This window comes from Podarcis tiliguerta (assembly GCF_965153285.1).
Source record: "Podarcis tiliguerta genome assembly, chromosome: 8".
Classification (NCBI taxonomy): domain Eukaryota; kingdom Metazoa; phylum Chordata; class Lepidosauria; order Squamata; family Lacertidae; genus Podarcis; species Podarcis tiliguerta.
Window position 1 is genome coordinate 15,449,337 of NC_139541.1, and position 13,842 is coordinate 15,463,178.

The 13,842-nt window shown below is 45.7% G+C and overlaps 2 protein-coding genes across 8 annotated transcripts in view; one reads left to right on the forward strand and one right to left on the reverse strand.

Annotated features, from left to right (window-relative positions):
* The window catches only part of CLSTN1 (calsyntenin 1), a 59,655-nt gene extending 55,865 nt beyond the window's left edge, over positions 1-3,790 (forward strand). For all 4 annotated transcript variants that reach the window (XM_083453819.1, XM_083453816.1, XM_083453818.1 and 1 more), the window contains one exon: positions 585-3,790. In XM_083453819.1, the coding sequence (XP_083309945.1) occupies positions 585-782 (198 nt within the window). In that variant the 3' untranslated portion in view covers positions 783-3,790. The remainder of the gene's footprint in view (positions 1-584) is intronic.
* A 628-nt stretch (positions 3,791-4,418) lies between these two features.
* PIK3CD (phosphatidylinositol-4,5-bisphosphate 3-kinase catalytic subunit delta) overlaps positions 4,419-13,842 on the reverse strand; it is a 50,094-nt gene continuing 40,670 nt past the window's right edge. For all 4 annotated transcript variants that reach the window (XM_083453784.1, XM_083453782.1, XM_083453781.1 and 1 more), the window contains exons 16-23: positions 13,315-13,493; positions 11,929-12,041; positions 10,644-10,722; positions 9,736-9,903; positions 8,255-8,378; positions 7,495-7,640; positions 6,047-6,179; positions 4,419-5,604 (exon numbers count right to left, since the gene is read on the reverse strand). In XM_083453784.1, coding sequence (XP_083309910.1) covers positions 5,467-5,604; positions 6,047-6,179; positions 7,495-7,640; positions 8,255-8,378; positions 9,736-9,903; positions 10,644-10,722; positions 11,929-12,041; positions 13,315-13,493 — 1,080 coding nt within the window. In that variant the 3' untranslated portion in view covers positions 4,419-5,466. The remainder of the gene's footprint in view (positions 5,605-6,046; positions 6,180-7,494; positions 7,641-8,254; positions 8,379-9,735; positions 9,904-10,643; positions 10,723-11,928; positions 12,042-13,314; positions 13,494-13,842) is intronic.

The following is a 13,842-nucleotide window of genomic DNA, read 5'->3' on the forward strand; positions in this document are numbered from 1 at the left end:
CTCTGGATACGAATGGGATCCGTTCCAGAGCCTCATTCACATCCAGAAGCGAACGCAACCCGCGTCTGCGCGTGTGCAGGTCGCGATTCACTGCTCCTGCGCATGCGCGTGACGTCATTTTGACCGTATGCACGTGTGTGAGTGGCGAAACCCAGAAGTAATGAATTTCATTACTTCCGGGTTGCCGCGGAGCGCAACCCGAAAGCGCTCAACCTGAAGGACATTCAACCCGAGGTATGACTAGTTGTTTTTTTGTTATTACTGTTCTTATTTATCTCCTGCCTTTCCTCCCTGACTGGGACTAAAAGCAGCATTCACAAACTGAAACAACTCAGATAAAATACAAAATGCTAGAATCATATAAAAGGCAGTAAGTGGAAAAGTAATCATTCTCTAATAGGATTCAAATGGTATAAAAGGTGAATCTGTTAAAATACAGATAGCAAACAAGCAGAGCGCTGTTCGTTAAAAAACAACCCCTGCCCGGTGGCCTCTCTTAATTTCAGCAGGGGCTGCTCCAAGTAGAACTAGCATTGGCTGCAATGTCATTCATCCTTTTTTGTGTCTTTGTTTTCCTTGCACAGACATACGAGGACCAGCATAGCAGCGAGGAGGAGGAGGAAGAGGAGGAGGAAGAGAGTGAGGATGGGGAGGAGGAGGACGACATCACCAGCGCTGAGTCCGAGAGCAGTGACGAAGAGGAGGGGGAGCGGGAAGAGGACCAGCAGAACGTGAACAGGCAGCAGCAGCTAGAATGGGATGACTCCACGCTCACCTATTGATCCCAGCTCCCTCCGCTGTTGTATGTCTCTCTGTCTGTCTCTCTGTCTCTCTCCTTTGTTCTTCTGCCCTAGAAGACTCCGCGGCAAAACCACTCCATCGCTCCTGAGAATCCATGGCGTGAACAGAGTCGCTTAGGCCCCCAGAGCTGACCAACACCCCCCCCCCTCCCTAGACCCCCTGTCCTGGTGTCCTGTCTCTTCTTTCCTGGCTAATCTCGCCAATCAAAATCTCGCACCTCTAGAAATTTATTTAGTACCTATTTCTCCCTCGCCTCACAATGACTGGATTATTTTTATTTCTACTCTGCAAGGAACTGCCTTGTGCTATCTGTCTCTCTCACTCACACACTCCTTTTGTCATCTCATTTAAGGGACGTGACCAGCCCTCTAGTCATTGCACACGCTAGACCATGATTTTGAGGTTTTTTTAATCTTATTTTTGGTCCGGCACTAGGCTTCTGGCGTCGTTTCTCATGCTTTCTTGTTGGGGTGGTTGAGTGTAAAATAATAATAATAATAATAATGCCAGTATCCTTCTCTCACAAAAAGATTAACTTTTTTAAAACTTTTGGGTCGGATTTATTATTATTTTTATTATTATTATTATTTTGTGGCTTGTTACATCCCTGTGATTCTTCTTCTTCTTCTTCTTTTTAAATGCATTTCTTTTCCTCCTCCTGAACTCTAGTGCATGTGTAAAGTGGCAGAATGAGGTTAACTATGTTAGAAGATTTAACAGACTTTTTAATATTTTGTAAATAATCTTGGAATTATGTAATTACGTCATTTGTGGTAGTGAAAACGGGGAAAGGGGGGAGGGGGGGACACAAGCCATGCTAGGGTTTTAAAATCAAAAATCATGCCGCATGATGTAATAATAAGGTTTTGGGTTTTCCTCCCCCCCAAAAAAAATCCTGCAGCAGCAGCATGGGGCAAGTTTAATTAGCGTAGAGGAAAAGCTAACGATGATCCAATGGCATTGGATTAGACTGCCATCTTCTCTCTGGCACAAATCTACTGATGGGTTTCTCCCCTTTTTATTTTTTTATATTTTATTGTTGTGGGGGGGGGGTGGCAAAAAATGATTTGACCATGAAGGCATCTTCATGGACCCCTCCCCCCTTTTTTTTCTGGGTCCAACTGTCCTGCCTCTTGCATTCTGGGTCCTGGTCTGTTTCAGTTTTAGGGACAGTAAGGTGGGCTGGCCAGATCACACAATTTCTTTTGCACAAAGGGAGACAGCCCAGTTGGACCACTTGGGCCTGGTGCTCTCTCTGGGTTTCACACTACTAGTCACGCAGGTGGCTCGGTTGATTGTAAAAGGACAGTGTCGCAGGAAGGGTGCTTCTGTCTTGGCTGCCTGTCTTAAGTCGTGAACTTGAATATACATTTTGGAGAGGAGGAGGTCAGGTCGACTTTCCTTGCTGGCATCATTCCTGTTGTTTTTTTTAAAACAAACACTCCTGTCCATTCCCTGTAGCTCCTTTGGTACAATTAACGTGGGGATGTTGGGTCTCTTTTTATTAAGCTTCCGTTCTCTTCTTTCGGTCGTTGTTTACACTGAACATATGCGCTACCTTTCTGTCAAAACTTAGGGCATAAGCTATTCCCAGTGGTGACCTTGTGAATACTCTTTAATTAAGCAGTTTAGTCCACAGGGTTTGGAGATGGGGCAGGGGGTTGTCGGTGGGAAGACCATGCCCAGTAAAATGTTTTGCCCGAATTTGGAAGGGACCAGAGTGGTTTTCCGAAAAGCAAGTTATGACCCCGATGGCAGTGGTGAGTGCTGGGCTTTTCATTAGGCATGTGGTCCTCCCTCTCCTCTGGTTTAACTTTTAAAAAATTACTATTCCTTGAGAGAGCCTCGAATTTATTGCTTTTACAGTTGATTTATTCCCCTGAAGGGGTGTTCTGCTGAAGCTTTTCTTTGTTGTGTGGGTTGCCTGCTAAGGTGAGCCAAGTTCTGACCGGCTGCTTTGCATGAGGGGAAAAAAATCTGGCTGCATTGCAGTTTTAGGAGTTTGAGCATTGGATTCAGCAGGGCCGGGGGAGAACGTTGGCTGCTGGGATGTCTGTTTGTGGGGAGGCGGAGGGCTTGATCCAGGTGGTTGGAGACAGCAGTGAGGAAATAGAGTGAGACCTCCCCTCATTGGTAGAGCGTCTGCCTTGAATGCAGAAGGGCTGCAGCTTCAATCCCCTGTGGCATCTCCAGGTAGAGCTAGGGATGTCCCTCCTGAAAGTCCTGGGAAGGCACTGCCAGTCAGTACAGATATTACTGAGCTAGATGGCTAGCTTGGGATAAGGCAGCTTCCTGCAAGATGCTTCTGGACCTGGCATTTTTAATCTCTTACTACCTAGCAGCAGGGTTTGTTTTTGCATAGGGATGGGGACCTTGCAGCACTCCCGATGTTGCTGGGCTCCTGCCCCACAGCCAGCATGACCAGTGGTCAGGGATGATGGGAGCTGTGTCTGCAGGGGCAGAGTCCCCATCCCTAAGTTAGAGGCAAGTCTCTCTGGAGTGCCTTCTACAATAGGGTGGACCTGACGATAGGGAAAGGCTAAGCCCCAAACAACTTGGCTCATTCCTGCTCACTTTGGGGGTGTGGGGGGGGGTTGTTTAATTGCAAAATGTTAAGGGGCAAGGAAGTTGGTTTTGACCACTGTTACAAGTGCTAGTTTGAAATAAAACAAAACAAAACGGGAAAACTTTTAACATATGTCCAAGTTGCCCTGTGCTTTAAATGTCACTGTGTAGAGAAGACTCCTTAACCCTCTTTTTCATGATACCATCACTGTAGCAGCTGTATTTTAGAGACTGTAAACCTGATCATGACTCTCTCTCTCTCTCTCTCTCTTTCTCTTTTAAATGCTAATGCTGAAAGGTTGTACACTTTTTCTGATGCAGTATGTAGCCATCATGGATCTAACATTTCAGATGTGTATATTGGTAAATAGGTCAAGTTTGGGGGGGTGGGGAGTCTGAGCTACAATAAATTTCTGGTTCTAAATTTTTCTTTTGTTATTGTCTAACTTTCTGCCTCTTTGTTAGGCCTCTGAGCTGATTTCTTTCTGCCCAGCAACTGAATGCATTTTTTTTTAATCCTATATTGTTTAGGAAGCAAAATGTGTAAGTGTTTTTCTGACAGAGCTTCTTAAAGGAAATGGAGGCTATAAGCATTGCACCTTGGTAACATAGATTTGGAAGCAGGATCTGATGACGGTATCCTATCAAGTTCTTTTGTGCTTGTACAGATAAGGGTCTTAGCTCAGTTGTAGAGCATCTGCCTTGCAAGCAGAAGGCATGGCCAGGTATGGTTGGGAGAGACTGCTGCCTTAAACCCTGGGGAGCAGCTTCCAGACTGTGTTGACAATACTAGATGGCCCCCTGCTCTGGCTCATTATAAAGCAAGGTAGGTCTTTGAAAAGTTTTGGGCCCAGAAAAGGAAATTTAAGTATATCAAAAGTTTTCAGTTTTGCAAAAAGGCAGTTTGGAACCTGGGTGTTGAGGCATCCTTGCTCATTCTGCCTTTTGCAAAAATCTGTAAGCTGGTCACATGTTGAACATTATTATTAGTGGCCCTTGCAGCATACCAACAAGACAGTCCAACTGCTAATAAGAAATGACAAGGACACACCTTAACAAAAACAGCTATATTTCAGTCCCCACACCAAGCACCTGAAATCACATGTAAACCTTTATAAATGCAAATCTTTGGCTTAAGCCCCCACATAGGAACAAAAAACAGTTCAGAATTGGCTTGTACGTAGTACCTCAAGGCTGTTTTCTTTACAGTTATTGGCTAAGTATAAGTGAAACAAAAAAATTACCTACTACAACCATGCAAGTAAAGCATTGCAGGAGACACTGTCACCTGTAGCATTTCTTTCTTTCTTTTTTTATAGAGGTGAGGGTGCATGTGTTACACAAAAGAATCCAGAAAAGAAAGGCATCAAATCCTCCTAGAGAGCCCAGCTCTTCTTCCGATTTTGGAGGTTTTCACACTACAAATATCTCTGTTCAACCAGTGAACAAGTAAAGTATATCTAGCACACACTTTATCAGTATAAAATACGCAACACGCAAAACCACACATACCCCTTTCAAAGCCATCCTTTTAAAATGCATGTGCTGGAAGGATACTGCTAACTGCTTTGCCCAAAGGCCCAGTCCTCACTCTGCTGAGAGGCCAAAGCAATCTTGAAGTTACAGAATGCCTATACAAGGACCTCCTGTAATCCTGGACTCACAAACACACACATAAACAAAGATGTGCAGGAGCTTTCCAGCAAGAAAAGGCTCAAGCAGTCGCATAAATAGCTAAGAAGTAGGAAACCTTTTCTTGGAGGGTCCATTTCAAAGGATGGGCAGGTGCTGGGGGCTTCAGCTCCCCCCCCCCAAAAAAAAATATTGAGAGGGGGTGCCACTGCTGGGCCCCATCTCCCCGCCCTGCAGCGAGGGTGAACATCACAAGTTGCAGCCCAGTTGTGGAGAGGGGCAGCAGCTCTCTGCTGCCAAGTCTTCACTCCAAGGAAGCTGTCTTGGCAGCTCCCTCACAGGCCAAAGCCAGGCTCCAATGGGAGCCTGTTGAGGGGAGGGGTTGGTCACATGTATGATGTGATGCCTCCCCCAAATGTTGGGCACAACTCAGTGCGCCTGGCAGGTAGATAAAAGAGGCTTAGAGAACTATTGCCTGTTATCCTTGGACACATTGTGAGCCAGCCAGTTGACTTTGGTTTTCCAGCTCTCCCGCAGGGCTTCGTTAAACTTGAGTTGGAAGTGTTTCCTTGCCTCTTCATCAGTCTTCCCTAATGCCAACGAGTCCTAAGGAAGGAGGAAAAAGGAACTAAATTTATTGTTTTATTTTTAGTTCAGTTTCTCACCCGCCCTTCACCATAAGGTCCTAGCAAACAAAAACACAGTATTAAAAACAATTTAAGACAGGGGTTCTCAAACTGGTCAGTGGACCACAGCATTGTCTATGCTCCATATCCACGTTGATTTTTAACTCTGCTTTCATTTCATACATATTATAGTTTGTTGTGTTCTATGGAATAGTAAACGCAGTACAAAATGTAAGAAATGAAGCTACAAAAACACGATTGAATATCGTGCAGCACCTAACAATTGCTGTGGCAGGCAGAAATATTCAGTGGTCTGTGGGGGGGCGGAATTTTGGGGACAGTGGGGTCAGCCTGCTGTAAAGGTGGGTCCTCGCCTGACCTTAAGGTTCCCTTGAAACCTGCCTGATCTCTCTCTCTCTCACCTTGAGATACTGGATGTCTTTGGAGCAGCTTAGCTCCGGCAGCCCCGCTGCTTTCATCAGTGCAAACAGGTGTAGAAAGAGGAGGCCGTGGCATCGGAGGATCATGTAGGCTCTTTCGCAGTACTCTCTGAATCTGGAAGGAAAAAGGTATGAAATGGAAGTGGATGGAAGGGAGGACAATGCTGCCCTCCCAGATAAATAAATAAACCACACAACTTAATTTCACTAGGATTTGCACTTGTTACAATTGTACACAGAAACATATACATAGAGCAACTCATGGGCTTTGTGGACTGCTTAGTGTAGCCCATTGCCAGAACCCAACTCTACACACACCATCTATAAAAACAAGCACATGTATAATTAGATAATTTGCAATACCTCTTACACCACTGATTTATTAATTGCCTTCTAAACCATAGTCTCAAGGTGTATTACATGCAAGATAATTAAAAGCAGTTTAACACACAAAAACAAGGAATACCTTTAAAACAAGACTAAAACCCTAGCAAGTGGCCTTAATGTGTGTTACAGACCGTTCATCAAGCCGGGGGCGGGACGGGATGTCTTCAACTGTTTCTGAAAGTGCACATAGTGGGCTCCTGCCATATCTTGAAATGCTATTCCACAGAAGGGGCATCCACAATAAATGCCCTGCTCTGAGTTACTGCAGAGTACACTTCAGAAGTCTTTGGAACTTGCAAAAGAAACCCTCCTGCAGACTACAGTGGTACCTCGCAAGACGAATGCCTCGGAAGACGAAAAACTCGCAAGATGAAAAAGTTTTTCGTTTTCTGAGTTGCTTCGCAAGACAGATTTCCCTATGGGCTTGCTTCGCAAGACGAAATGTCTTGCGCCTTTTTTTAAAAACCGCCAATGCATTCCTATGGGAAACAGTCAATACACAGCGGTGCTTCGCAAGACAAAAAAACCTCGCAGAACGAAAAAACTCGCAGAACAAATTAATTTCGTCTCGCGAGGCACCACTGTACTGGGTGTGTAAGGCACAAGGCAGCCTCTCGAGTAACCTGGTTCTGAGCTGTATACGGACTTAACGTGTTAGCACCATATGTGAGTGTATTTTTGTCTTTTTAATATACAGGTGGTATACAATGTTAGGCCCATTAACTTCAGTGGGTCTGCTCTGAGTAGGACTCACGTTGGGTGCAGCCCATAAATTTCCTCCTGTGTGCAAGTGTTAATACACAGAGAGATTTTACATACAGACTCTCACTGTGCGTGCGCATATACCTTTTACACACAACATCCATTGTATATAGTCTATGTCTCTGGCTTTGTTTCTCAGTTACCAGCCGCTCCCAACCCTGGACACAAAATAAAGCCCTTGATTCCACCCTAAGCCCCAGGCAAGTTGGGGAGGGGAGGGGAGAGCCCAGCCAGAGCAAATCGGGGGCAACTTTCAAAGCGACACAGAGCTCATCTTTTACCGTTCAAACTTCTCGCTGTTGCTGGTTTTGCCCTGCTGGATCACGTGGACAAAGTCGTAGGTCAAGATGAAAGGGACCCGCTCACGATTGATCCCGAACTTGGTCTTGAAATTTCCCAGGAAGTGGCCAAAATCAATGTGAAACAGCTGGAAACAAATGGGGGGGGGGGGACAGGTTAGGGCTTCTAATTGCAAGCCTGGCAGCATCATCCCAACGGCCTAGAATTTCCCAACACAGAAGACAGACCCTACTTGCACTATTCTAAAAACCAATAAATTCTGCACTAAGAAATTACACAATAGGTAGTGCAAACCTTAAGCAAATCTGCCATTTGCAACAACTGGTATTCAGAAGCATTACTGCCTCCAACAGTGGAGGCAGAGAATAGCCCTCATGGCTAGTGGCCATTAGCGGCCCCCTCCACGAATCTGTCCAATCCTCTTTTAACGCCATCTAAGTTGGTGACCATCACTACATACTGCGGAAGCAAATTCTATTGCGGGAGGGGATTTTATCTAGCCACTGTCTCCATGCCATGCATAAATTTACAAGCTGCTAATGTGTAGCCTCTTCATTGCCTTTTTCTCTTAAAAAAGTCCCTAATGCTGCAACCTCCTTATGGGAGAGTTTGAAAATCACTACAGAAGCCTTCCTTATCGGTATAAAACTACTCCACAGGGGTGTTGAGAGGATTCCAAAAGAGGTGGGAAGAAATTAACCAGCTGAATCGCCCCTTGAAGGCGTATCAGATTGCCGATACCTGGCCGTTCTCTCGGATCATGATGTTGTCACTGTGGCGGTCTCCAATGCCAAGCACGTAGGTGGCCACGCAGTATCCAGCACAGGAGAGCGTGAATTCCTCAATGGCTCGGTCCAGCGCATCGCTACACAAAAGGCAGGGAACAAAACGCCACTGAAGATAAGCTAGAGCTCATCCTTGCAAGGCAATGTAACCTTGCAGCCGGTGTGGTATAGTGGTTAAAGTGCCGGACCAGGACCTGGGAGACCAGGGTTCAAATTCCCGCTCCGTCATGAAGTTCGCTGGATGCATACCTAATCTACCTCTCAGGGTTGTTGGTGGGTTAAATGGGGAGGTGGTAAAACCATGTATCCCGTCGCCACGAGTTCCTTGGTGGGACATAAATGATTCAAAATAACAATGGAGTGAGCTAGGTCAGAGAACATGGCCAACTTCTCCATGGCTTCACATACACCATATGCATTTAAAGAGCATGACTTCCTCCAAAGAATCCCAGGAACTAGTTTGTTATGGGTACTGGGATTTATAGGGGTAAAACTACAGTTCCCAGGATTCTTTGGGGGATGGAACCATGTACTTTAAATGTATGGTGTGTGTGCCCCATACATTTCTGTTACAACCACAAATAGGATGTAGGTGCTTGGGGGGGGGGGGCGGGTTTGCCTTCTCCCATGTATACCAGCCCCAGACACTGAGATCAGGTAAAACACCTTCTTAACCCAGCCCCAAACAGCAATGCTGTCAATGCGGGAAGGGATGTTCTCAGTTGCAGCACTCATTACACAACAGCCTCCCCTTCACAGATCTGGTAGGTGCCAACCCTAATGGGTTTAAGCCATCTTTTAAAAGACATTTTTATTTATCCAGGTATTTAGATGATCTGTTGCTGGGGCTGATATTGTGATGCACACAAGTTCCCACACTTACGAAGTGCTGAGGGTGGTTATTTTTTTCCCTCGGAAAGCAGATAGGACTGGAGGAGGAAGTTGCGTAAGTGACTTTCTTTCCCACTTCCTCTTTCAGCTCTATGTACTTTTCAAAGCTCCCAATGAACTCAAGGCACCAGCTTAAAAATTCTGCATGTGTCCAGTAAGCCTATCAAAGGTTGGTGACCCTTCATCTATTTGGGAAGTCTTTTTTTTAACCCTCACTGAACCATTTTGCAATTTGATTTATATTTGTGGGCTTGTATCCACAGCAGCACTAAGCTCCTCATTCCATTCATGCAAGCGTTTATGTCAGCACATCACAACCTCCCTCCCTTCCTATGGAGAAGATCTGGGGGTGGAGTGGAGAGAGAAGTTCCCATGTGTGAACTCAAATCCTTGCACAAATGGAACAAGAGGCCTTAGATACAACCTACTGTTCTTACTTGCTCTAACAATAATTAAAAAATAACAGTAGTCATAGTAAGGAAATAGAATTGTAGAGTTAGGAGGGGGCCATGTATTCCAACCCCCTGCAATAATACAAAAACTTACCCTGGGTTCTTGGACTTCAGCCAGTTCAACAAGGCGTCCTTGTTGAAGGCGGCAGTGGCCGCCATATTGCTTTTGTTGAGCTGAATGTTGGCAATCGTGTCTGAGTCCATGACCACTTCTATCAGCCCTGTCTTGTCTCCCGTGGAAAGGCAGCCATAAGGAGTCATCCTTAAAGAAGGTAAGAGTGAGGGGAAGATGTCAGAACCCTTTTTTTTAAATTCTGGGTGTTTTGCAGGGAAGCCACTGCCAGCCCAAGTGGGCAAGAGGCAGATACATGGCCAAAAACCCCAAAACCAGACCCAGGCATGGGTCCCAAGTTCTTAAAAGGCCTGGAAGGAAGGTGTGTCGCCCAAGCCATGGTCACTGTTGGGGGAAGAGAGCAGGGACTCAAGGCTGTCCTGATGCCAGAGAGGTATTTTGAAGACTCTGGAGCAGGCCCTGAGGCAAGGGCTTTCATATACCCTGGCATACCGCAATTGGCTGTTGGGCAGTCAGCTGACAGAATGCTTGGACAGTGTAGAGTTTCTGTGCTTTAAAAGTGCCATTTTATGCTGGGCTACCAGGCTGCTCTGATTGCAGCGGCCGCAGAGGTAGCGCACCGTTAGCAGCCTAGTTTGAGACTTCCACTCCATTGCCCTACACACATAAACACACACCCCAACACCCAGGGTTAATTTGCAAATATCAAGAGAGACAGGAGTAAGACACCCAAACCAGCCTCGATGGCTTGCTCTTTTGTGGACCAGTAGCTAAATGGATCTCTCAGCCCTAATCAACCTCAGAGGGTTGTTGTGAAGGTAAAATTTGTGGGCGGGGGGAGAGAAGAGAGAACTATGTATGTAGCCTTAAGGACCTTGGATGAAAGGGGGAGGGGGATAAACATCATAATTATTTATTTTGGAACTCACCTGAGATCCAGCCCTTCTTTCTTCCACAGGATATCCATCAGCTGGATCATCTGCAGGGTCAACATATCCTGACGGAGATCTGAAAAATTAAGAAACATTTCTCTTTTTCCCTCTATTCAGCCCATGATTTCTCCCATTTCATCAGTGGTTATGATGATGGGAACATTTGCCTTTGTGTGTTCTTCATTTTGGCCACAACGGGGCACTAACAACATGCAGATTTGTGCATTCCCATGTTTTAGGGTGCTCTGATGATTAAAACTGGGAAAGTTATTGTGACTAAGAGATTAAGGGTTGTAGCCAGCATTAGTCCTACTCAGAGTAGACTCTGTGCAACTGATTGGCACGGCTAATTTGGCAAAACGTAGCCTGATGAGACCTAGGGAGGAGTCTCCTAAGTTGTACATCTTGCCCCTGTCAACACGAACTCACTTAGCAGTAGGAAAATTGATGCCTGTTCATTGGGCATCGTAATACGGACCTGCCTTACAAGGTTGTTGTAAAAAGATTACCAGCATAATGCACAATGTTTGTGCTAAGAAACTAGCATGCCAACTTAAGATATGTACCTTCTTTAGGAAAGGGATTTTGCCTATGTTAGTTGGCATGTTGTTTACTTAATCTATACCCTACAATATCAACAGTGGAAATAAAACTCCAGGGTCACTTTTAAAAATCCACATTGAAAGCAAATAGCCAAATCATGAGGTAAATATATAATACCCTGCAAACTGTCACAAATGTGGATGTAGATAGATACGTGCATGCCCCAGAACAGCCTCTATGCAACCACACCTCTTAATTCCCTTGTCAAAACTCACTAGTTTTAACCAATAAAAAGCCAGAGCAGGCACTCATGCAGAGACACAGCAGGCAGCCTCTTTCCTAAAAAGGTGTTCCTAGGAGCCTTAAGTCCAGGAATGGGCAACCTGTAGCCTTCCAGATGTTGCTGGACAACAAACACCTTATTCCTACTTTATTGTAACAAAGCCAGAGTAAACGTAGTTGAAATAATCACATACTCTTCCAATTTTCCACATCCTCTGCTCTTTTCCAGTGTCTATTTTAAACTGTAAGCTGCTTGGGGCAAGGACCTGCCATATCGCTGTTTCTAAAACACTACACACAGACAGCATCAAACGGAGAAGTGATAGCCAGCTGCATAGTTTAACTAAGTGCTCCTTAGATAACACGACCACTGTTACTGGGAGAGGCATCTTCCTGGGACAAAGAGGCTCCTCCTATATCCCCAACCCAGCAAGAAGCTGTTGTGTGGCTTCCTTACCGTCTCCATTTTTGAAGATGATCCCCACGTTGCTGGTGCCGCCTATCTCTTCATTGTTAAACACGATCCACAGAGGCTTCATCTTCGAGTCCATGAAAGTGCAAAGCTCCACACTAGAAAAATTGCACACACACACACACACATATATGAAAACCAACTGAAAACCTCCACCCACTTGCAGAAGCTTGGAGGCAAGAAGGGGTGAAAATAATAAAACTTTTAAATGAAGCAAGATAGACTCTTTCCACATAGCCATGCTGTGTTGTCAAGCTGCTCTGCTGGATCCCAGGCAGAAGGAGGGAGATCTTCCCCCCAACACCCCCCAAACCCAGACCCTTCTACATGCAAGGCATGTGCTCTACTAGTGACCTACAGTCCTTTCCCTTGAGGCGTAAGAACAAAAGGAAGCTGTTTTATACAGGGTCAAACCATTAGGTCCATCTAGTTCAGTACTGCCTGGCAAAGACTGGCAGCGACTCTCCAGGGTTTCAGGCAGGGAATCTTTCCCAGCCCTACCTGGAAACACCAATGGGTCATTTTGCTTGCAAAGAAGATGCTCTAGCGCTAAGCTCAGAGCCCTCCTGGGTCCACACCATCCTAGGCCCAGATTATGCAAAATGCTACAGCCAAACAGTTGGTGGGGGCAGATGACTGCCAGCACTTAACTCTGGTGCTTAAAAGCTTGCACCAGCTGCACAACTGCTACCGGCTCAGATTTGAGGTTCTTGTACTAATTTATAAGGCCCTTCACAACTTGGGTCCAAGGGGGCTGCTTATACCCCTTGTATCCCTGCCTAATTACTGAGCCCTTCTGGGAAATCACTGTCAGTGGTCCCCCGCAAGGCTCAAGATGCATGACTCATATCTGTGTGTTTGGTTTTGGGGAAACACTTCTGAGGAGCAACCTCCCAGCAGAGATCACACAGACCCCTCTCTCTGTTGAACTTCTGACGCCTGATAAAGAACCGTATTATTCCAACAGGCCTTGTGAGTTCCCTGATTTGATGTTTTAAAACAGCATCTTGGGCTGTTTAAAAACATGTTTTTCATCTTTGTCAGGTCCTGGGCAGTAGAAACTGCTGAAATCGGTAATATGAAATCGGCCCACTCTGAGCGACCGCAAGCTCTGGTGCGATCCAAAGTACCCCCTTGTGTCAGCAACGGGAAATCCTTTTCAGCCCAGGGGCCAAGTGGGGCGGAGCCATATGTGGTAAATTTACTCTATCCTCGCTCCAGGCAAGCGAGAGGCATTATCAGCATTCAGCAACACATTCTAGCTGGGAGGATGCAAGGCAGAGCTGCTGAGGGGTGTGGCCTGAGAAGGGGTGTGGCCTAGGGAGAATTCCGAGGGGGCCCCTTGCCTGAGCATCGCCAGCCCTGCCTTACCTGACTTTTGCCAGGATGACACTGGGGTTCAAGGGAGACTGAAGGTTGGAGAGAGCTTCCAGGTAGGTCTCTTGCCGCAAACAGGTGTGCATGAACTCCTTAGTTTGAGGCTTGGGGTTCTTTAGGGCACTTAATTTGACGATGCCATTCAAGGCCTTCATCTTGTTGAGGGCTTCGCTCTGCACCGGGAGGCAGAATGAAAAATTACATAATCTAAAACACAACCAGAGCCAAGTCAACTCATTTTGTTCTATTCAAAATATTTAAAGTGTCCAAATAAGATCCCGCTGACAGTCCATTTGGCCTCTGTACGTGAAATAAACGTGCTATTTAATCCCCTGGGGCTGTATTCAGACCTTTAGAGACTCTAAGCACCTAGAAGATTTTGGTGCCTCCATATATAATTCAAAATATAAACAACAAGTAAAATAGAATTTTATTTTTCAAAATGAAACAAAACCTACAGTAAGAAAGAAAATTATATTTGATTCCCCCCCCCCCCGCTACTTCTTCTAATCACCATGGAAA